At 36.8% G+C, this 23666-nt stretch overlaps 1 protein-coding gene across 2 annotated transcripts in view; it reads left to right on the forward strand.

The window, feature by feature from the left end:
• The window catches only part of SP3 (Sp3 transcription factor), a 34274-nt gene extending 10923 nt beyond the window's left edge, over nucleotides 1–23351 (forward strand). The window contains exons 4-8 of one of the 2 annotated variants that reach the window (XM_085066431.1): nucleotides 180–270; nucleotides 376–1545; nucleotides 13302–13494; nucleotides 19138–19334; nucleotides 21583–23351. In XM_085066431.1, coding sequence (XP_084922557.1) covers nucleotides 180–270; nucleotides 376–1545; nucleotides 13302–13494; nucleotides 19138–19334; nucleotides 21583–21899 — 1968 coding nt within the window. In that variant the 3' untranslated portion in view covers nucleotides 21900–23351. Of the gene's footprint in view, nucleotides 1–179; nucleotides 1546–13301; nucleotides 13495–19137; nucleotides 19335–21582 lie in introns of both variants that reach the window. The other variant, XM_085066430.1, reaches the window with a different exon arrangement.
• The last annotated feature ends 315 nt before the right edge of the window (nucleotides 23352–23666 follow it).

Genomic DNA, 23666 nt, shown 5'->3' on the forward strand with positions numbered 1-23666 from the left:
AGATCACTTACAAAATCTGTATTTCACAGTTTTAATCCGATTGCTGATGGTCATATGAGCTGCACTGCATGTTTTCCAGTAGCGTATCAATATCTAGTGTTGAATTGCATGATTGGTCTAACACGTAGTCGGTACGACACTTATTTTAATTTTGTGTTTTCTTTTTTCTTTTTATTCAGACAGGGGATTTGGCTTCTGTGCAGTTAGCCGGAACTCCAAGCAGATGGGAGGTCTTGTCTGCAGCTCCTACCACTATAAAGGATGAAGCTGGTAATATAGTACAGATTCCAGGTGCTGCCACAGTAACTTCAAGTGGGCAGTATGTCCTTCCTATTCAGAGTTTGCAAAATCAACAAATCTTTTCTGTTGCACCAGGATCAGATTCGTCGAATGGTACAGTGTCTAATGTACAATACCAAGTAATACCCCAGATCCAGACAGCGGATGGTCAGCAGGTTCAACTTGGCTTTGCAGCCTCTTCTGATAATAGCAGTATAAATCAAGAAACTGGTCAAATTCAGATCATTCCTGGCTCGAATCAAACCATCATTGCCTCTGGAACATCTTCAGCTAATATTCAGAATATCTTATCTGGTCAGTCTGGTCAAGTCCAAGTTCAGGGAGTTGCAATTGGTGGTTCGTCTTACCCTGGCCAAGCGCAAGTAGTTGCTAACGTCCCTCTTGGACTGCCGGGAAACATTACTTTTGTACCCATCAATAGTGTTGATCTAGATTCTCTGGGACTTGGCAGTGGTTCTCAAACCATGACAGCAGGCATTAATGCAGATGGGCACTTGATAAATACCGGACAGGCCATGGATAGTTCAGATACTTCTGAAAGGACTGGTGAGCAAGTTTCTCCTGAAATAACAGAAACTGCCACTGATAATGACTTATTTGTGCCAACGTCATCTTCATCGCAATTGCCCGTTACCATAGACAGTTCAAGTATATTGGAACAAAATGCAAATGACTTGACCACAACTAGTGGTCAAGTTCATAGTTCTGATCTTCAGGGAAATTACATCCAGACATCAGTCTCTGATGACACGCAGGCTCAGAATATTCAGGTCTCCACAGCACAGCCAATTGTACAACACATACAGCTACAAGAGTCGCAGCAGCCAACCAGTCAAGCCCAGATTGTACAAGGTATTGCGCAACAGACAATCCATGGTGTTCAAGCAAGTCAAAGTATATCTCAACAGGCTCTTCAAAATCTTCAACTGCAGCTGAATCCTGGAACTTTCTTAATTCAGGCACAAACAGTGACCCCTTCTGGGCAGATAACCTGGCAGACATTTCAAGTGCAAGGAGTTCAGAACTTGCAGAACTTGCAAATTCAGAATGCTCCCGGTCAACAAATAACTCTGACCCCTGTGCAGACTCTCACTCTTGGTCAAGTTGCAGCAGGTGGTGCATTGACATCAACTCCAGTTAGTCTAAGCACTGCTCAATTGCCAAATCTACAGACAGTTACAGTAAACTCCATAGATTCTGCTGGTATTCAGCTGCATCAAGGAGAAAATGCTGGCAGTCCTGCAGGTATTTATTTTACTCTTCTTGCAGAAAATTGTTTTTCATCACTGCATGTTGTTGGTTTAAATGATGATGATCAGAACATAATTGTCTTGCTACTGAAGCCTACAAAATACAGTGGGTTAAACATGGTGATGCTGTTCCACTAGAAACTGTAATGGTAGAACACAGTCCTACTTCACTCCTTCTAGTATAAGCTCATGTAACTCCCAAGTGGTCATATTAGTTAACAGCACTTCAATGTTGGTGCTTATAAGTCTTATTGTGGAAAAGATCTGTATACTAAATTGAAAAGAGGGAAGTCTAGCTGTCAGCTGCCACTCTTCTAAGGCATTGGTATCATTAACATACCCATTCTTCCTAGTCCTGAATAGATGAAGTTTCTGTGTAAAATCCAAATATTTGTTTATGTGATTTTCTTTTTCCCCTGAAAATTTTTCAGACCCTCTGAGGTGCTGTTATTCATCTGCTCTTTTATTAATTTCCTACTCATTTACTATCAGTGTTACTATGATGTAGGAAACCCATGTAAGCAGCAGTGAAACAAGCATGTAAATATCAAAATGGAGGCTGCTTAAGAGTATGTGTGAGTTTGCATCTTACTTGCTTTATGTTTCAAAGTACAATCATTAATTATAAGTATCAGTATTTTATCCTGGCAGAGAAGAAATACTATTTTCTTAAAATAGGTGTTTCTTAATGTGAGAAAAAATAAACATGCCTGTTTAATTTTGTTAAATTTGATACAGTGCATTCCAAGTTTCAGGGCATAACTCCCTAAACAAAAAGAGTAAGTGATGATTGTGGTTCAGGAGATTTTGCTATAGCAGAAGCAATTTAATCGCATTATTGCAGGGTTGTGCCCAGGCTAGTTTTGAGGGGCAGAGGGAGCAGTAGAGGTAATTTGGGAGAGAACTGTTGCACAAAGTAGCTTGGGAATCACTGTTTTACTATAATCATGTGATCCAGGCCTCTGGTTCATCAAGACACTGAAGCATAAATATTTAAGTAAAACATACATGGTTTATACTGTATGTCTATTTAAGCTTGTCGCAAGAATGCAATGTTAAGTGAAACATGGGTAGAAGACCTGCTGAGTTTTGTTTCAAAAGGCTACTGATGTAATATCTATATAGTTACTGATACTGCTGTATTCTATGTTGAGAAGCTTGCTTTCCCATCTGGAATCCAAAATTTGAGATGAAAATAATACACTGGGATGATTTTTAGTTCGTTTTGTTTTGGAATTGACTTCTATATTATGAACTTACCATCAAGGTAAAGTTATTCAGATGTAGATGTAAGCCTGCTCTTCATTGGCTTGTAGGCAACAGCGTCAAACAGATGTGCACTGCTCACAGCATTTGCTCTACTGGGTGGTCTTGATTCTTAAATTTTCTGTTTACAGTGACCACAGAAAGTCTTGGATTGTCTCCATTACACCTTGTTTTCTGCATGGTAATACGGCTACACTCAGATGTCAGAATCTAAGTCTTGGGAAAAGAGCCCCTTACTAATTATTATTAGCCCTTTGGCTAATACAAGGAGGATTATTTTTGAGATTTATATATGGTATAGGATCATGTAGCTAATCTTACTGGTTGTGAAGTAATATGGCAGAAACTTGAGAAGAAAGATAGAAAGGAAAAGGAGAAAGGAAGCAAAAAAAACTCCAAACAGGCGCGAGAAAGAAGTGGAGTCTGATCTGTGCTATGTGTATCATTTTGTCTATTGATGGTTCTCAAGAGCTTTTCAATTGTAGCTTATAGTAAAATGCAAGGGAGTTCCATCAAACATTCCTTAACTGTATTCTCCTATGTGGAGTTTCACATGGGAAGGCAAGAGACTGAATGGGATATATGAAATGTGATTAAATAGGCAGAAGTGCTAGATGAATAGCAGAAACTACTGCCTGAAGTGCATAGCTATAAACACCTGGTTATATTAAAGGAGAGATTTATAGTGACATTTTTCCTACTTGTCTAGGAATAATAAATGGATTGGAAAGTATTAAAACTGCCATTCCCTAAATTTGAGGAGAGTGTAATTGGTCCTTCCTTTATGTTGGAAGAAACTCACTTTTCCAAAGTAATGGCCAGTGTGACACTGCTTCTGACAGAATCAGAATTCTCTTGGTTGACTTTCAGTGTCTTTTCCATGTGTATCTGGTTTTTGTCTATATCAAAGTTGTCTGAGAGAATCTTTTCCAGTGGTGTTCCTCCCCTTCTTATTTATAGCCCCTTACAATATGGTATCACACCCTTTCTTCAGATTGGAGAATAAATATGCAATTAGATGCAGATAATGAATTTTTTTTTTTGCAGTCAGAAGTATATTGTTCTTTTGCAAATAAGGAAAAACAGTTTAATTTTAAACCGAAAGAGGAAGATATGTGGAAGAGACAGCAGAATGAGAGAAGTTAAAGGGTGTGGTGCTACTTGATTCCTTTTTTCTGCAAACTACCAAAGAGCTTTGAAGCAAGATAAGAAGAATTTCCCTGTATTTTCTCCCCCAAGCCAGATAATCCACTTCCTTTCATACCAAGTAGAGTCAGGCTGTATTTTCTGTTTTCATTTAAGAAAATTATTCTACCTGAGGCAAAAATAAAAGGAACGTATTCCTAGTCTTGGGTCAGAGATGGTTGGTAGTTATCTGAAGTCCAAATCATGTACTTTGTTCTGTTAGCAGTCTAGCTGGGAAAACAATTCGGTTTTGGATTTTTGCTGTTACAGCCCATTGTGTGACAGGTGTTTTTCCAAGGCTCATTTCCTGGGTAGGCAGCAGAGGACATCTTTACTATGCTTGTGAGAGGAAAAAAGTGTCTTTACCTAGGTTCTACATTTTGTTTACATAATGTAAAGCCTTTGTAGCCCTAATACAAAGCTAATAGCTTTGTCCAGTAAGTGTAGTTTTCTTTGAAAAATGTGTCCAGTAAGTATGCATCTACCAAAATGTCCATTTTACCAGGCATACATATGCATAGACCTACATTGCAGTGAATTGTTCTGAAGAGTGTTGGCTGAGCTTATTTTGTCTTAGAATGTTTATCAGAGCTCCTATTCCTCATTGTGCTTAGTGTTGTCTTGTGGTGACCAAGGGAAGGATATTGGCTGAAACGCTTCAGCATTGCTTTTCAAACAAAATGCTGTATCAAATAGTATCTGTGCACCGGCAGAGATACCTAACTCATTTGTGCTTTGGCTTCAGTCGTGTGGTCTTGAGAGGAAATTAAACCTGAGAAAACTCTCTAGTAGTGTACTTCTTTTGTTAGCAGTTTGTAATAAAATACTGTGTTGTGTGTAACAAAAAGAGCCATTACATGCACAATTCACATTACTCTTTAGTGACTTGCCTGGTCCAGAAAGGTGGAGCTTTTTATTAGCATGTTTATATAGATTTCTTCTTCAAACATTTCATATAAAGTAGTGTTTCTTTTGGAAGAATATCAGGAATTGAAATGTACCAACTTGGCTTTCATCTTTCGATGCTGTAGATTGGTTTTGGCAACTTGGAAGAATTTTTAAGTTACTGGATTTTCTCCCTGCCCACAAGCCATTGTCCAGCCGAAAGAAACTTAATAGTGTTAATCAAAATCTAATTGTAATTGTGTCTGAGCTAATTAATGTACTGAATTGGTTTGGGATTGATTATTTCCTGGAAAAAAATGGCAATTTTACCAGGTCTTACAGGATATTGGATAATTTTTTTTATATACTTCTTTTGGCCATTCCAGTAACATCTGCAGACACTAGCAAATGACCTGAAAGAAAGTAGCATTGGCTCAAGAACGGACTTTGCTGCTTATCAACCCAGGCACACTGAGCTGGAGGATTCATTTATTTAAACAGAAAAAAACCACCTGCAAACAGTTTCCCAGGTTGGTCTTCAGCTGGAATCAAGTCAAAGGGATTCCTTTCGAGAGTTGACTGAAGTGGCACTCCAAAACTGAGGTCTTCATTTCTACATCTTTCTTCCCAGCTCCTTTTCTGCAGGAGTGTACACAGCTACTTCAGGACTCATCTGCCTCCTGCCATTGACCTTAGAGTCAGGCCAGTTGGTAACTTACACCACTTGATAATGAGTGGGAGTGGTTGGCTGTTTGTGGTGGCAACTTCATTCCATTCCTGACGGAATCTGATGTCTTTGTCATGCTGGAGTAACTTAGTTACTCTAAATTTGGCCAAAAAATTGGCTGACAATTTTCAAGGTAAATAGTTGCCCAAGTGACAATTTGTCTTTCATCTGCTGGTATCTTGTGAGGCTTTGGTCTAATACCTGTTTCCTAAACCGTCTAAATGCTGAAACAAACATAATTAAAAATGAAGCAGTCACAGTTTTACATGCAGGGGTGGTTGTTTGAAAGTTTCAGTGCTTTTGATGAAGTAGTGAAGAATGCTCCTCACAGCATAGCTTTCTTCTGGCATCTAAAATTTTTTAAAAAGTTCTGGCTGGTTTTCATTGTTGCACAACTTAGTTTTTTCTTTTTAAGTTTCAGTTTTTAACCTTATTAATTTTAATTTCAATTATGCAGTTTTTCCTTCTAAGGCATTCTTTATACCAAGAATTTGAAACAAGGCCATGGTACCATTATGAAATAGAATCGGATTTAAAAAATAGGAGAGTCTTATGAAATGCATGAAGTAAACTGAAGCAGTGATGTTAAGTAAATATTTTCATCTGACAACATCTGTCCATGGCTATCCAATTTTCATTTGAAGCATTTAGTTTGCATGTTATAAAATCAAAACAATTAAAGACATTCTCCCCACTGTTTTTTTAACATGAAAATTAATTTGGAAACGGATGAATTTAAGTTAGTGCAGGAATTAGAGCTATTTATGTACCAATCTTGTGTAAGTAGTTTGCTGTCAGCATGCTTAAATTACATTCCTTATTTTAGCATATTTTTCAAAGGAAATTAATAAATTGTGGAAGAATTAGATGATCATGTTTATGTTTCACAGTCATGCTTATAACAGCACATAGTAAATTATATCACTAAAGTGTAAAAAAGTTTGCAGAACTCCAATTAGTCTGGTTAATTTTTTAGTGCAATATCTATTGTTGTGGAATAGAATTACATTTTTTCTTCAAATTCTTGCAAATACTGAATTGCCGCATCCTTCCTCTGTGTCAGTACTTCATGTGCTTTTCTGCTCTTTGTTCCAAAACAGCTCATTAATGAATTTTCTTACAGGTGGTGGTGAGGTGAAAATTTGTGGCATATATGTTACTCCTTAGTAAATACATGTTGTGTGTGCTGAGTGTCTGGAGATGCAATTTAGATTCTCAGAGTTAAAGAGGTTAGCCTGAGTTACCTTAGTCTCAGATATCCTCAGGATGTTCACAAAAGAATATATTACCCACTTTCAGGTACGCATTCCTTTCTCATTTTTGAAATACCCTTTTTACAAGATACTCCTGACACAAAATGAAAACTCTGAAACACCTGTGGAGATATATGGCAAGTATCCATGGAGTGAAAGAGGCAAGGGATTTTATTTCCAGTACTGCTACAACTTAAAGAGAACGCTGGAAACTTGTCTTCTGTCCTTTTGCAGTCTCAGCACTTTGGGGCCATTGTTTCAGGTTCTGTGCAGTTTTCTTGCTTTTTGAACCTCCTGGTAGGATCACATACTTTGGTTCTGATCTGTGAGATCAGAACCAAACTTGTCAGTGCATCTGGCTCATAGAAAGTATCTGAAGTTTTTACCAAGGACAATGGCAGTCTTTTTATAATGCCAGGAATACTCACCAGGACTGTAGTTGTGATTGCCCTCTTGAAGATCAGGCTAGGTTGTAGGTGAGTTGTCTTTTACTGCTTGTAGAAGACGCTTATTTTTCAAAATACAGTAATTTTCAAGAGCAAAAGGAGATAAAAATACACGTTATCAGTGGCGTCATAATTTATCATAGATGAATGATAGTTCTCAATCTGCATCTAAAATTTATGCCAGTCTTTAATTCATGTATTCCAAGTATGTTTTGTACTTCATTTAATCAGAGTGTTTTCCTGTATCCTAGTAAGACACTTGCTGTGCAGAACTCTCAAGTATATTATATCAACAACTGTGTCATCATTGATTTAAATAAAAAAATTCATTTTTAATCTAATTGTTCACATAATCACATTTTAAGTGCACTAATTCTGTCCCTGCTTCTTTGAGTCTTTGTTTACTCTTTTTCAGTATTATCACAGTACTAGTTTTTTTCTAACCCACTGGAGCATTCACATGGTCAAAGGCTCACAGCATTAAAACTGCAGAGAGCTCTTCAGCCTTCTCTTAAAGGTGTCAAATGCAAATTATCCTAATCTGTTGATTTATTAAGTGTTTACTTCAGTAGGTGTTTTTACATCTTCCTGACTTATTGTCAGTGGGAAGCTTTTCATTGTCATCTAGTAGTAGGGCCATTATTTTGCTTTTACCTAAATACAGGACAGAAACACTTCTGTTTTCCTTCAATTACTGCTGACAATTCTGTTGTTTGACCCTAAAGCACTCTGGTATTCTTCTGTGGAGAAATACTTAACTCTGTTGGTCTGAGAATTCTCTGTATCCTCTTATTTCCTTACATATTTCTGTAGTTTCTGGCTTCTTCTGTGTTAAGTGTGATTGACTCTTCTTCACCCTATTTAGTGAAACCTTCTTAGATTTTTAACAGTGAGAAGAGCAGAAGTGAGTGCATGCTGCAGCAGGCCTTACTGTCTATAAGAATCCAAAACCTTGAGAATGTGTAGACAGCATATCTCAAGGGAGTGCAGTTACTGTAGGGCAACTGTTCCTTGATGCGTAATGTGTTCCTTGGCTTAAGTACTGTCATGATTGAAATACTTAAATATTTGCTTTAGAATAATGTATGGGATCACTTGGAGATACAGTATTGATATTTCTTGCAAGGAAAAAAAATCTGTTGCTGTGTTTTTTTCATTTTGTTGGTACTGCTTGGGTGCTATGAGGTCCTGCTCTTAGACTTGTACACAACAGTTGTTTTTCCTCAGAAACTTAAAATCTGATTTAGAGCTATTGAATCTAGATTTCTTCTGAATTGAAGTTCACCAGTATTTCAAGATGACATTCTGTGGTTTGCCTTATGTTGCCTTGTAATTTATTGTGTAATAAAAATGCCTTAATTCACATTCAAGTTTTGGGGGCAAATCAGAGTAAAAATCATTAATTCTGTTGAGTTTCCTGTCTGAAAGACTTGCACAGCAGGTCAACTAGTAGAGAGAGTTTAATTTAGATAGTTTAGTTTAGTTGGAAAAGAACAAGAACACTGTCTTAAGAAATTGAATTATCTCTATTAAAGCTTCCTCGTATGTAAAGATTAAGGCAAGATGAGTCAAGATACCAAGGGAATGTGGGTTGAACTGTAGAGAAAACAGAAAACAAAATTAACAGAAGATGGAAAGGAAGTGGGAATTAACATCTGTTTTCTTGGGAAAGGTAGGAAGGGATGCACCTTTTTGGAAATATAAAAACAATTAGAAACAATTGAAATGGCAGACAGTCAAATTGTGATGCTCTGAGGAAATAGGTGTGAAGGTATGTGCAGTGATGCTGCAAATCTGTTTTCGGTTCAAAGACCATACTTCTGCTTCTCAGATCAGGAACTTCTAAAGCTTTGCTGAGTAAAAAGGCAGGGTGGCAATCAGCATCTGGGAAAAGCAGCTAAACTAGAATCTTGCAGTTTGCAGACTGTTATAATGTAATACTGAGTGTGCCTTTGTGACATTCTGCAAAGGCAGATATATTAAAATTTTTTTTTCATCCTCTTCCCTTCTCAGCTATCCCTGTTTCTGTGGCTCTTGGGCAAACTAATAACTTTTTTCATAGATGAAGAAAATAATGTGTTCTTAAATCCTGGTTGAAACAGACCAAGACATAATGTGAAGCTTAATTGATGCATTCATCTGATACCCGGTGAAGTAGGTAAATGACCTGGGTATATCAGTGGGCAGCAGTATTTCTCTCCACACTGGATTATAGTTCACATGTACTCAAGAACAGTTTAAACTGCATTTACATCTGCATAGTCTCATCCTGTCAATTTAGTTACTCTTCTCTGTAGCACTTTAAACAAATCTCTTAGTTATTGGTTTTATTTGCCAAATACACTCAGTCTTGTTCCATATTGTAGCCAGCTCTAGGCTTTCTATGACTATGAAATACTAGCTTTGGAACAAAATTGTACACCAAGATCCCAATTTCCATCTTGCAAAGCCAAACCTAAACCAAATGTAGCACACTAGACAGGAAGCAGAACTTGAACAGCATATATGGTTTTTAGAATCTATTGGCAGTTTGAAACAATGTCTTGATCTAAATTTTGTCTGAAAGTACCTTCATACTTACCTAGAACTAAAGTCTTGAACTTTAAAAGTAAGGGCATATAGAAATTTGAAAGCACAGAAATAAAATAGTGAAGAAAATGTAACCTTCATTTATCCTATCTTTAATTGGTAGAAGACAAAAATTGCCTCAAATTTGTTAGTGTTTGCATCAGCTTGTCATGACTTTGAGGATTATGTAAATTCTTTTAGGCCCATTTTTTAGCAGAATATGTTTAAAATCTCTCATCTGAAGCTGAATTAGAATGGAGCACATCTAGAACACCAGGGAAGAAACACAGTCCCTGGTATCTACATGAATTTGCATAATCTCAAATTCCATTGCATTGGAGAAGGCTTAATCTGTAGCTCTTCTCCATGGTTTGCCCTCTCAACATCTTCATGAGTGGCACCCTTCCTCCCTCCAAAAAATACTGGTGGGAATTTTAACCTTTTTTCTTGCAACAATGTAAAACGTACTTGAAGGGCAGCAAAGTCATTGATTCTAAGGACTTCATTTAAGGCAATGGCACTGACTGTGGGTTTTGATGCAATCCACTCCCTGCTATACTACATCCTGAGAGGTTAGATAAACACTTCATCTATTGATATTTCTTCTATTGAGATCTATTTCTTCTAAGATATCTATTGATACTTTGTTTAAAGTATAGTCTATGTAGATAAGTATTTAGAAGTCCTGTCTGTAAATTGCCTGTTTATGTTGTACTTTTTTGTGTGCGTAGAGTAAAAGATAGTCCTGAGGAATAAATAAAGCAGTAGCTATACTTTCTGCCTTACTAAGATAACCAGAAAACACAGCACGAATTTAAAAACACAGTACTATTTTGTCTTCATTTCAGTTTTGCATTTTTTAAAATAATGTTATAAACTATTGTATGTCTATGTAAATTATTGTCTTCTCCAGTATTCTCAATTGTTAAGAGTGTTTTGTCTGTCCCTTTTTTTTTTTTTCCAAATTTTGTCTCAATTATCCCTCTAGCATTATAAAACTATTACAAGTCTCTGTGCTGCTGCAGTAATGGTTGTGATTGGGAGAAACTGGAAATAGAGAGATACTAATGAAAAAGTGGAAGGAACTCATGATGAAAGTTTGTGAAGTAGAACAAACATTGCATAGAAGGTAGAAAGTCATGGATACTGGTGCGCGCTAATAGACTTTTTGGACATGCTTCTACTCTTAGGTATATCTCTGTTATTAGAGTGTGACTTTGGGAGGTCAGTATTATAGGAGAAATCATAGTTATAGGGAATGCTTGACTTCAGTAGCGGAGTTGGTCTTGGGAGCACAGATCCATACCCTAATCTGTTCCATTCATCTTTGCTAGGGCATGCCTCTTTTGAAATGTATGTGTACAGTTTTAACTGGATTCAGCTACTGACTTTGCAGGCACACTGTATGCCAGTGTCTAATGTTGAGATAATAAAATTATTTTGTAGCTGAGTCTCAGAAAATTCCTTAATTTGGTAGGAAAGGTAGTTTGGTGGCTAATGCAGAAGACCGGAAGTTGCCACAGTTTTTCTAGGTGTTCACATAAAAGATGTTTATTATGGTGCTGTCTGAAATTGAGAGCTTGGTATGGTAACATTGAAGCTCAGTGTGCAGGTGGGCAAGCTTACCATAGCAGTACCACGTGTGTAAAGAATCAGCAGAAGTGAGTGTGCTTGCTCCTGGAGTCCCACAGCTCAGTCTGTCATATTCACACAAACTTAATTTCTACCATTGACTTTTGCAGCCAAACCAGATAAATATTCTAGACTTCCCTGGTTTTGACCTGGAATTCTTTTCCCAAGGCAGTGGTTTCCTTGAGAATTACTTTAACTGTAGTTACATCAGTGATTTCGGATGCAGGACAGTCCTGGATTTGCATATGTCTGTATAAAAGAAAGGCAAACCATGGTGTTGGGGCTGACTGGGCTGAGACTTTATTAGCATCAAGCAAATTTTTGTGTAGCTATATTATTTGTCTCCAAAGAGATGAATGCTGGAGATGATTTCAAAGGTAGACCAGGTAACTATTACTCTTTACATATTTTATCATTGTTTCCTGATCTTGACTGGGACGGGATGCTCTTTATCATATCACCCAGCACAATTTTTCTTACGTTTTATTATGCAATCTGTGCAGCTTTGTGTTCATTATGACGGTGATGGCTGATGCACTGACTCTCAGAAAGAACTTAGAGTGGCCACAAAGCTCAGTTAAGGTTTCAGTGTTTAAGGTTAAAAGTCTACATGATAACTGAGTTTGTTTTGCCAAAAAAGCAGTTTCTTGAATACATCCAGAAAGACACACGAATGTTAGTTTGAAGCTTCAAAACAACAACAACAAAAATTTAAAAAATACCAACTAAATTATGGTTGTTTGCTTATTAGTTTGTGCTAGTGGCTAATGATTTTCACAGAAAAAATACAAAGTAAATTACTCTGCTGAACCAAAGAAGGGGCTGGGGTTCAGCTTTCTAAAATGATACATACAAACTGTCTTCTTTTGAAATCCAGACTTAAAGCCCATTGGGAATACAGAATAGTGTTTGAGGGGAAAAATGTTCCTATTAAAATGTAAATTTGTTGAAACAGTTGTTATGATGCTGTAATTAATTCTTGGATTAGATTGAATGAATGCTCTGTAGGGAGAGGGTACACATACTTGCAAATGTCCATCCTATAAGGAATAATTAGGAGGCCTTTTTGCATCCAGAAAACTGCTAAGACCTATTTTGACTACTGGCATATCAAAACTTTGAAGTAACTCATGTGTTTTTTATTTCTGTCTATTGCCGAATAACATTTGTCCCTAAATGTTTTCTATGTATTGTGCAAAAGACCTAAATTTCAGGTGAAAAGGGGAAAATGGAACAAAAACATTAATTTATTTGTTTTCCTTAGGTATTTTGGTCTTTCTCAGGTGAAAACCTTTTATTAGATTGATTTCTCACGTTACTTTGTATATCTCTGTGCATACTGAAACTTCTGAAGACCATTGAGGAAGGCTGTTTATACTACATGTCACACTAATTGAGAAATGCTGTGGAAACAGAAATGGCTACTCTGGATTATTTGAAACATGTTTGTGCTTTCTTCAGCCTCTGTCCTTGTTCCTCAGGTTTTCCTGGGTTTCAAGCAAGCAGTATTCTCCTGGTGACAGCATTCCTCACCCAAAACAGTTCAAATGTAAACTGTAATACTTCATTATAGCTTATCTTCAACTTTGAAATATAGTATAATTTAGTAAGCTAAACTTTTTACATACATTACAGGTTACAAGGGCACAGAAGTAATCTCAGTATGCACTTAAGCATTTTGGCTTTTGACTGACATAGTGCTCTCAATAGTAAAAAGATTTGATCGTTATGGTTTCCTTCTGTCTATTTAATGGGCTACTTATGGATCTGTGTTTGTTCTTTTTCTCAGATATTAGGATTAAAGAAGAGGATCCTGATCCAGAAGAGTGGCAGCTCAGTGGTGATTCTACTCTGAATACTAATGATCTAACACATTTGAGAGTACAGGTTGTAGATGAAGAAGGGGACCAACCACATCAGGAGGGAAAAAGACTGCGACGAGTAGCATGCACATGTCCCAACTGCAAAGAAGGTGGTGGAAGGTATGTAGAGTTCAGTGTCAAATAGTGCATATAATGATGAAAAACAAATAATGGGCAAGAAAAAAAATGAGCTTTTGTTAACAGCAGTTGTCTGCAGTGAGAGGAAACTAGAGGCTTTTGCAAAAGAGTTTATGCAATTAAGGACTACCACTTTCATTTTTGGGTTTGCAGATGAAAAAGCAAATTATTCCATCCTTTCTGAGTTACTCCATTGAGAATGCTTGAAAAAATCTGGAGTTAGATGTCACCTAGTACAAGTGAGAGGGATAGAACATTACCCTCAAAATAAGAAAATGAAATATTTTGGAATATGTACATCTGTGATTGGCTTCCTATCATATGTCATGAGCTTGATTAAATACTGCATTTCCTCAGTGATTGAGTATTTTTCCCACAGTTTAGTTGCTTTAGAGTGTTACAAAAATACGGTTTTCCTTGTTTTCTTACTCACTGGTTTCCTAGGAAAAACAGAGTTTGTATAATAACTCTAAATAAGAAATCTTGAATTGTCTGATTGTTTTCAGTCATAGTGAGATTTGACTAAAGGAGGTACTAAGTTCCAATTCATTAAACTTTAGTGTTGCACTGGAACCTATGCTTTATTATTGTGCATCTCATTAAAGTATTACTCATCTTTTTGTTATTACAAAGATTTTATTCTACTTCAAAACACTTAATTTTAAACATCTTGATTATGGATATGAAAGGGGAAGGGGGGATAATAAGCTGCCTTTTACAAGTGAAGATACTTAGTTGTGTTTGTACTTGATAGAATTGTGCAGGGGCTTCTTTCCAATAACTAAAATTTGTCCATTTTGATAATAGTTTCTTCTTTAAAATGGAAATCTTCATTTATTTGGGAACTATAGTGTAAACTAGTAAAATGTCTTTAAAGAACCTGTCTGTGTCCTGTGGCACTAAGAGTTCTAATAGTACTGGCTGAGTTACGTGTCTTGTCAAATCTCTTGTGAGTTCTTGCTGTATGTTCTACATATCTTCCTTGCAAGCACAGGGAAGTAATACCTCAGGCAGCCATGCTGAGTAATTATTAAGTGTTTAAGACAAAAAGGCATTTACATCACAAACAAAGCCAGTGATCATATCTGCAGGTTATAAAGCATCTTTATCTATTGGCTCCCTCTTGTTAAATTGCTATGTGTAGTTCACTGTAACATGGCACAGACATTTCTAAGTTCTTGGTGAACTCTGCCTCTGCCATGAAAATCTGCCCAAAGTACACCCTGGGTTGAGATTCCTTTATTTCAGGAGAAAAGTCTGAAAATGTCATTTGCACTGCCTGTACTCTTAGGTAACAGGGATTCCACGTTTTTGATCTCCCTCATGCTCTATTCCAAAATACAGTGGCTTTAATTTAGAAATCTGTACTGTATAATCCTCTTCCTTCTGAGTGGAATTGCTATAAAATGAAATTTTAAAGTTTCAGCTGAAAAGAGAATCTTTTTGAGATATGGTTAGGAAGTCTGGAGAAGAAGGGTGTAGTCTGACTGAAAACTCTGATACGTGATTTTGGGAAAGAGTTGAGATAGGAGCTAGGACAGAGTTTAGGTAGATGAGAATCTGAAATCCATTGTACAGGAAGGCCTGGATGCATTAAACATACAAAGTAACTAGGAAAAGTAGGACAAGAAATCAGGATGTGAGAAGAATTAGAACTGGAAGAGAAACAGGATAATGAAAGAGACAATGGTGTGGAAACAGAAAAAGAGTGAAAGTGCTTACAGTTGCTGGAGCAACTTGCCCACCAGAATGTAGCATTCCTTTAGAGTTTAGGATAAAGGAATAAGCCCACTTGGAGGAACATTTGAGTGTAGATCATGTTCCATACCTGCTAGAGTTACCTGTTTATCCCTAGTGCTGGAATTCTGAGTTTTGATTTGTCTTTCAACTCTGCTGAAGATTTGCAGAGTTTCAGAAAGTAAGACATTTGCTTTTGTAAATGTTTTCAGATAGCATTCATAATTCTTAAAGTGATGTTAAAGTTACAAAATTTAAAAATGAGCAAGTGTTTAAGTTAAGATATCCTGGGGAACTTTAATCCCTTGTGCATATGCATTATCACTTGGTTTCTAATTACTTGACTGCGTACTATTTTTTTCATATGATCTCAGTGCCATTCTGTGCATGGGATGGCTGATACGAAGGGAGTGAATCAGGGCTGTGTAGTGATTGTCACCTGCTTCACTTATTGCAGAAATTGGGAAGTGTTAAAAAGGAATGAGATACTGCAGCAACAGGGCTCTGAAGCTTTGGAGGTGTATGTGTATATATCCTCCCTTTTCCAGTGCAGAAGTACTGAGTTCATTCCTATAAAGAAGTTTGAGCAGACTGTAAACATCTACAGTACTCTAAGAAAATATGCTTCTGCTGTATTGAACTTGACACCTCAAGCTGGTGGGTGTTTGACAATTTTGGCCTTAATCTCTTTCTACCTCATAGCTCGATGTACAAAGTGATTGTACCTAGTTCAGGTTCACCATACTGAAACATTAAGATCATAAAGCCATTAATATTTGTGAATTGCTTAGATACTGTGAGTGTTGTCAGCACCCATGATGAGGAAAAAAAACCCTGGAAAAATGAGTAAGGTAGTACATAAATAATACATAACTAGTAAAACAAGAAAAGCACTTTAAATCAGTCTACAAAAACTGAATAGTGTTTCACTCAGTTGATACTATTGCTCCCATGCTCTGAATAGAGTAGGAAAATGTAGTACATGGCTTCACATAAGCAGATTTAATCGTAATTTAATCTGTTGTATAGCCTTGGTTTTGGGATTCCTTCCATTTTCTATTTTCTGGATTCAGAGGGGAGTTGAGAAGTTCTTTGTGGTTTTTGTTGTTGGCTTTTTTTGGGGGGGTTGACTCTTGGTACAGGAATTGAACTACATTGCAGTCTTCAGATTTGTACCAGTTCTGTGAAGTGGGAAGCCACTATTATTTTTGCCTTACATGGTGGGAAGGAAAGGAAATGAAGATTATGTATTAGATTTGTAAATTAACACCTTTTAGCCCCAAGCTTATATAGTAAATGGAGAGTAAACAAGGGGGGAGAGAGACACATGTGCCTCAAAGGATGACCCTGGTTCCAAACAGGATGTATTAGGCTTCTAGTTAGGGTGTATGAAGTTAAGTAGAAAGTTTAATCTCCTCTCAGTTAGATTTAGAGATTTCACCCTCCTAACAATTACATCTGGAATTACATTGAGATATAACTACTACTGCCTGATCTAAAGAGGAACTGTGCTTCTGAGTGCCATTCAGGTATGTAACTCTAAAACCAACATTTTAAAAATAATTAATAAGTGTGTGTTTTACACTTGAAGTAGTTAATGTTGTTCCTGGAAATACTGCTGAATATAAAGTCCAGTTTCTCAGTGGATGAAGGTGCTTCCTGCAGAAATGGTGGCAGTCTGCCTCGTTATTGAGAAAGGTCATTTCCAATCTTTGTAAAGCTAAAATGTACTATGGAAATACTCTAATATTAATTGTTTTTAAGACTCCACTCAAGGAGTAGGCTGGATATATCCATATTCTTTTATTCAGTGATGATGGCTATTGGCCAGTGCAGCAAGAAAGGCCTCTTAGCATGATGTGTTAGGGCATAGTGCCAGATTGTCACAGCTGCAAAGTGTCTAGATAGAATTTGGCTTGTATCCTGTCAGTTTAGAGCGCACATGAAACAAACATGCAGATGCCCATATGAAGTTGTGTAGAATAAATACACTTAATTTCTAATTCACAGTAGTCTTGTGGGTTTCATTCTATGGCTCCCTAACTTTCCCCTCACTTGGAACTTTGGAGTGTGCTAAGGAATTTTGTCTCCAATTAGGTGAGGTGCTTAGAATTAGGTATTCTATACCACCTATGCAAGTAATGACCATGAGTTGAACCTTGGCTTCCTTCAGTCTAGAGTAAAGGTGCAATGAAGCAATTTCAAATTACTAACTTCGGCATCTTAAAATTATTCTAAGGGAATTTTGATGTGATTTCACCCAATATGTGTATTACAGCATGCCAAGTTACAAAGTATTTGTGCTGATTACTGTGGAAGGGAAGACACTAGTACATTTGGCAAAGGTGGGAGAATGAATTACTCGTATGACTCTCCTGCTACAACAGCAGGATCAAAAGCCTTCAGGACTCTGTTTCTGCTGCCATTGAATTTGTTCTGAAATCAAAACTTATATTTGTCATGACAAATATTTAGTAAGTAAAAGTGATGTTTTTTCTTCTGAGACAATGACTAATGAAGCACTATGAAGATTGCTCTGTATTGAGATTTCTTAAAAACATTTTCTAGGAGTTAATGGAATTTTATCTCCTTAATTTTCTGGACTGTCTGTAATGTTTTAGGCACATATGTGGTTAGGCTGGAATCCCCTTTAGATACTGTGAGTTTTTAGAATGAGTTCATTTCTGTGCAGGTTCCGAAATGCTTGCTGCAATTGCTGGCTCTTTGAAGTGTGTATGGACTTTGCCCTGAACCTTCATTAGATGTAAACCAGAAGCTGAGCACCCAGTTTAAAGAAAAAAATTGCCCTGGTGAGGCAACTGAAAATTGTATAATCAGTCATGGAGGATGGAGCACCCAAGACTGTGATTTCAGAATCTGCTTAAGGTGTTTTAAGTTAATGTTGGTGATGAATAAGGTGGCCTGATGCTTGGCTGCGTTTTCCAGTCTCCTCCCTTGTACTGGCATTTACCATTCATGTAGCTGTGTTGTCAGCCAGACCTATTCCCTCAAGTGCCCCTTTCAGCAGCAGCAAACACTTGGCTAAAATCAATCATGATGACCTGCAGTGGCCAGACTGATCTGTTTCGCTGGGTCTTCTCTTATCTCTCTATGATTTGATTAAAAAAAAAAATTAGGCTGTTGTGCCAGGTGCTTCCCCTGAATCAATCACCTACCCTTTTAGTGAGAGAGCATCTTAAAATAAGCATCAAATTCACTAGTCTGGATTATATGATCTGTGAATTCTGTGTTCATTGCGATGGATTTTTTTTTTTTTTAACTGAACTGAAAAACCAATTAATTAATTTAAAAGTCAGCAAGATCAGCTTCCACATCTTTTAGTGAAAGCATTCAGGTTAGTGTGCTTGTCTTCAAACCTCAAACTGATTCTCAGGTTTCCCCAAGATGCCAAAAGTCCCATCTGTTCTCTACCGAGTTGCCAAATCTCCAGTGTCCGTTTTGGCAGTTGCAGTAATTTCTGTTTTTCTTTGCCAAAACTATCTTTGATATGGTAAAAATTGAAACTTGGAGAAATGTAAAATATAGGCACTTCAGCATCAAAGTGGTACAGACTGCTGTAATAACTGTATTTCCAACTTCATATACATGTATGCTTCCTAAAGATTATGCTTCTATCACATACATTTCACATACAGCTGAATTTATAGTTTATTGCAGAGTTGGGATAGCATTATAGAAATTATTTTCAGCTTCTTATGGAGTGTACTGGAATCCAGCTGCACTGGAAACAAAAACATGAAGCTACTCAGGTTGGTTTGCAGATCCATCATGGTATTTGTAGCCCCATGGATATGTATGACCTGTATTTAGGAGGAATGTATTAGAATGAATAACTTATCTCTCTTCTTCTTTTTTTTTTTTTAACAGAGGCTCCAACTTGGGAAAAAAGAAGCAACACATTTGTCACATACCAGGATGTGGCAAAGTGTATGGGAAAACTTCGCATTTGAGAGCTCATCTCCGCTGGCATTCTGGAGAGCGTCCATTTGTCTGTAATTGGATGTTCTGTGGCAAAAGGTTCACTCGCAGCGATGAGCTCCAGCGGCACCGAAGAACGCACACAGGTTTCCAGTCTTTGATTCTGGTGTATTTGACTAAACCAGTGCTGTGGACAGGGCTTGGATAACTAACTTCTAAGAGGAGAACAGATCTTTGAATTGGATTGGTTTTAATGCAGTGTGATTTTCCTAAAATCAGCTAATACTTATTGGCATTTATATGCTTTGGAATCTTTGGTAGGTCTGAGGAGATAAAACAGCCACCTCTTGATTCACAACTGACATTTAAGTTGATGTTTAATGTAGCTTAATCAGAATACTTTGATTCAGGCACAGCAATACACTTCATTTGTTTGAACCAGACTATAACTCCTTTTCTATCCTAAAACTGCAGTAATTTTCTCTTGTTTTGAAAAAGAAAAATAGGGGACTAGATGGCCTGGAGATTAGGTATCATGGCTAAAATCAAAGAAGAGCATGTGATGATGCATCATTCTACATCTTTCAGTTTCCTGGTTAGACCAGCCATTAGGAACTTCAGGTTCACATTTCTCCTATATATATATGTGTATATATATACAGGAAAAAATAGATATATTCTGTGTATATATATATACACAGAAAAGAAACTAATGTAGATATTCCACCTTTTCAAGGAGCAGCTAGTTTAAAATCTATTGTGTTTTACCTGTTTTCCTACAAACTAAACCCATATTTGCATTCTACAGGATGTTTACTTTTTAAACTCATAGTTTTGAAAAACCCATAGGTAAATAATTTTTGTGCTTAGCCGCATTTACATTGCTTAGAAAAATGTCTTTGGATGTCTGTGGAAAATATTCCATGTTGTTATTAATGGTGTGCTTTTGTGTACACGTTTTGGATGCTTGAAGCCAAGCTGGAGTGTTACAGTTTGTCTGGATAGACAGACTGATGGTTTTTTAAAAAAGGCACGTTCAGAGTGTGTGGTTAATGGCTTCTAGTGTGCCTATCAGTAAAAGGCAGAGAACTGCAGAGATCTATCCTTTGACCTCTTTTAAAATCTTTGTGACTGACCTGGAGGAGTCAACAGAGTTTATTCTTCTTAGGTTTGTGGATAACCCCAAACTGGGGTGACCAGTCAAGGTGCTTGATGGCAAGGCTGCTGTTCAGAGGGACTGAGGCTGAAGGAATGGGTTAACAGGAACCTTAGGAAATTCAGCAAGAATAGTCACAAAGTACTGCACCTGGGATGGAATTATCACAGATAATTCCTGTGTTGTTAGAACAACACAGGCTAAGCAGGGAGAGGTTGGAAACAGCTCTACTGAAAAGTATCTGGGAGTCTTGATAGACAAGTGGAACATGATCAAGAGCCAGCAGCAACAATGCCCAGAGCTGTGTCAACAGAAGCAAAGAGCCTGGTCACAGGGAAGTGATTATCCCCCTCTTCTGGTTAGACTGCATCTAGAATATGGCATCTAGTTTTCAGCACCCAATGTGAGGAAGACACTGATGACAAGATTGAGTTCACTAATAAGTGACTAAGATGATCAGGAAGCTGGAACATTTGCCTTATGAGCAAGGGCTGTAGGATTCAGATGCACTAAGAGAACAGTAGTGGTAGAGAGGAGCTTAGTAGTAATTTTCTAGTTACTTGCAAAGGCCACCATTAAGAAGACAAAGTTACTTTCCCTGATGGTGAATAGATGGAAGGATGAGACACCAGATGTATGTTGAAATAAGACAGGTTCAGAACGGCTATAAATAAAAACTTTTTGGTTGTGGGAATAGCCAGGCACTAGAAGAGGATGCCCGTAGAGTTCCTGCAGTCTTCATCCTTAAAGGTTTTTAGGAAAACTGGATAAATTTCTCAGCAACCAGATCTGACTTCATAGGTGACTGCTTAGAAAGAGATTGGGATACAGACATTTAGAGGTCCTTTCAAAACTGAATTACCCTATGATCTTGTATGTCAGTCTCAAGTGTGATTCTGCTCTAGGTCATGTAGTCCTCCCTGTCCATAATTTTGTAGGTTTTGTTCTCCTCCTAGAAGTTATTTATTGGTAATAATTGCAGTGAAACTTAGCAGTCTGAGGGTCTGAGACAGCTGTATTCTCTAGCATGCCTGAGAGATCTCCCCAAACTCAGTGACACACAGAAAATTAAATAGGTTCTTATATAAAGGATTTGTATAGGTGTCAAGAAATGTAACACACAAGTTTATTTTGTTGGATTACTTTCTTCCTCAGTGTAATTCTTGTTAGAATTCTGACTCTAAAAAGCAGTAAGTTTAATTTGTTAATGTTCTTGAACATTTTTTCTTCTTTGACAGGTGAGAAGAAATTTGTCTGTCCAGAATGTTCAAAACGCTTTATGAGGAGTGACCATCTTGCCAAACACATTAAAACGCATCAGAATAAAAAAGGTATTCACTCTAGCAGTACAGTGCTGGCATCAGTAGAAGCAACATCTGATGATACTTTGATTACTGCAGGAGGAACAACACTTATCCTTGCAAATATTCAACAAGGTTCTGTTTCAGGAATAGGAACTGTTAATACATCTGGCACCAGCAATCAGGATATTCTTACCAACACTGAAATACCTTTACAGCTTGTCACAGTTTCGGGAAACGAGACAATGGAGTAAATATTACACAAGATACCTATTAATTGTGGTTATTTTTATACAGTAGTGAGAAGAATATTGTTCCTAAGTTCTTAGATATCTTTTTATTGATGTGCAAAAATTTTTGGATTGACAGTAACTTGGTTATACATGACACTGAAATGCCTTACTTTGTATGATATTCCATAGTATATTAAAATGGTAAAATTGCATGGGTTTTGTAGGTACTTTTGGAATCTAGAAGAGATGAAATTTTACCAAGTTATATTAAAAAAAAAAAAAAAAGAATTTAACGATGGAAATGGTAGTCTAACCAAATGCATCAATCCTGTGTGGTTTAGTGTAAAAAAAATGAGAACATGTTGGTATTTATCTATTGTAAGATAAAAGAAGTTGATGGGTGAAAAGAAATCACATTATGATAAAAGAAATTTTGTAATTTTCTTGATGACTGGAATTTTTATTATGCATAACTGACAAATCAAGTTTCCAAGCAAATGTTACATAGTGTAGGCTTTACTTAGCTCATCAACTTGTCATTTTGAAGCTAATTATTTTAATTAGGTTAACTATGTACAATATTTTAAGCATTACTCTTGTAAGATTTTGCAAACTACATTTTAACATGGAACTCTAGGGATAGTCACCTTTTAAATCCTATTGAAAAGCCATGTTTAAGATTTAATTTGCCAAAATGATGTCTTGTTAATATTCTTTCAATAACCAAGGTGGGCAATATAACCAATGTTTAAAAAGCTTAAAATGTTAAGAAAAATAAATATGTATAGGTTGAAGCATTTGGGTGGTAAGGCAAATGTTATAGTGAAGTATATCCCTTCTTTTGAGCATTGGAGGACCAAAAATAAGGTGTATTGCGTCTCAGCAGTGATTTTTTTTTCAAATCTTTTTCCAAAAAAACATCTGTCTGCCAGGGCCTTAAAAGCCATCATGTAAATTACCAGTAAAATATAACATATGCAAATACAAAAGAAAAATCACTTCCATATTGACAGTACTCCCAAACATATGGATATAGTCATAGTGAACTAGGGGGTTTATGAGGTTTTTATTTGTTTGTTGTTTAGTTTTTGGTTAGTCAATCTGCATTTAAATATCAGCCATCTTTCCTTTTTTGCTTCTTCCCTTAAAAATTGTATGTATCCAGTACATTTAACTGATAAACATATATGTTTTTTATTATGCTGAATTTTCTTTTTATTTTTTAATTACTGTTTATATTTTCAATTATAGAAAATGTACAAAATGAAGTTATATAGCCAGTCTGTAAGTGCTATACCATTTTCAAAAAATGTACAACAATAATTACTGCAGTTCACCTATTTACAAACATTTGGAAATCTGTTCATTTGTTATTCTTAAAACCACCTCAAATTTAAAGGCTACCTTATTGTACGTTTAAAGTGTATTATAACAGTGTGGTAGTTAATAAAACACTATTTTTTTTTCTTTTGACTTGCGTTTACTGTGTTTCTTGTTAACTAACAAGGTGTAATTTGGTAATATGTCTTGCTAGCCTGAAATGTTTTATTTTGTACCAGGTGGTGGGAAGCACAAACAGTGTTTCCTTTACCAATGGGCATGGAGATGGTAATTTTCCACCTCCTCGCTCAGAAACCCCCATCTGTGTGTGCATGGACACGACTGTGCTGTGTTGGTGTAGTGGGGATGTTTTGATCTTGTGCTGAGCAGAGCATGAAGAATATGTGGGCCCCATCCTATAGGCTGCATTTGAGTCCTCTGACACATGCACAAGACAGAGTATTAAAA

The sequence above is a fragment of the Lichenostomus cassidix genome, chromosome 7 (genome assembly GCF_008360975.1).
Source record: "Lichenostomus cassidix isolate B80296 chromosome 7, HeHo_3.0, whole genome shotgun sequence".
NCBI lineage: Eukaryota > Metazoa > Chordata > Aves > Passeriformes > Meliphagidae > Lichenostomus > Lichenostomus cassidix.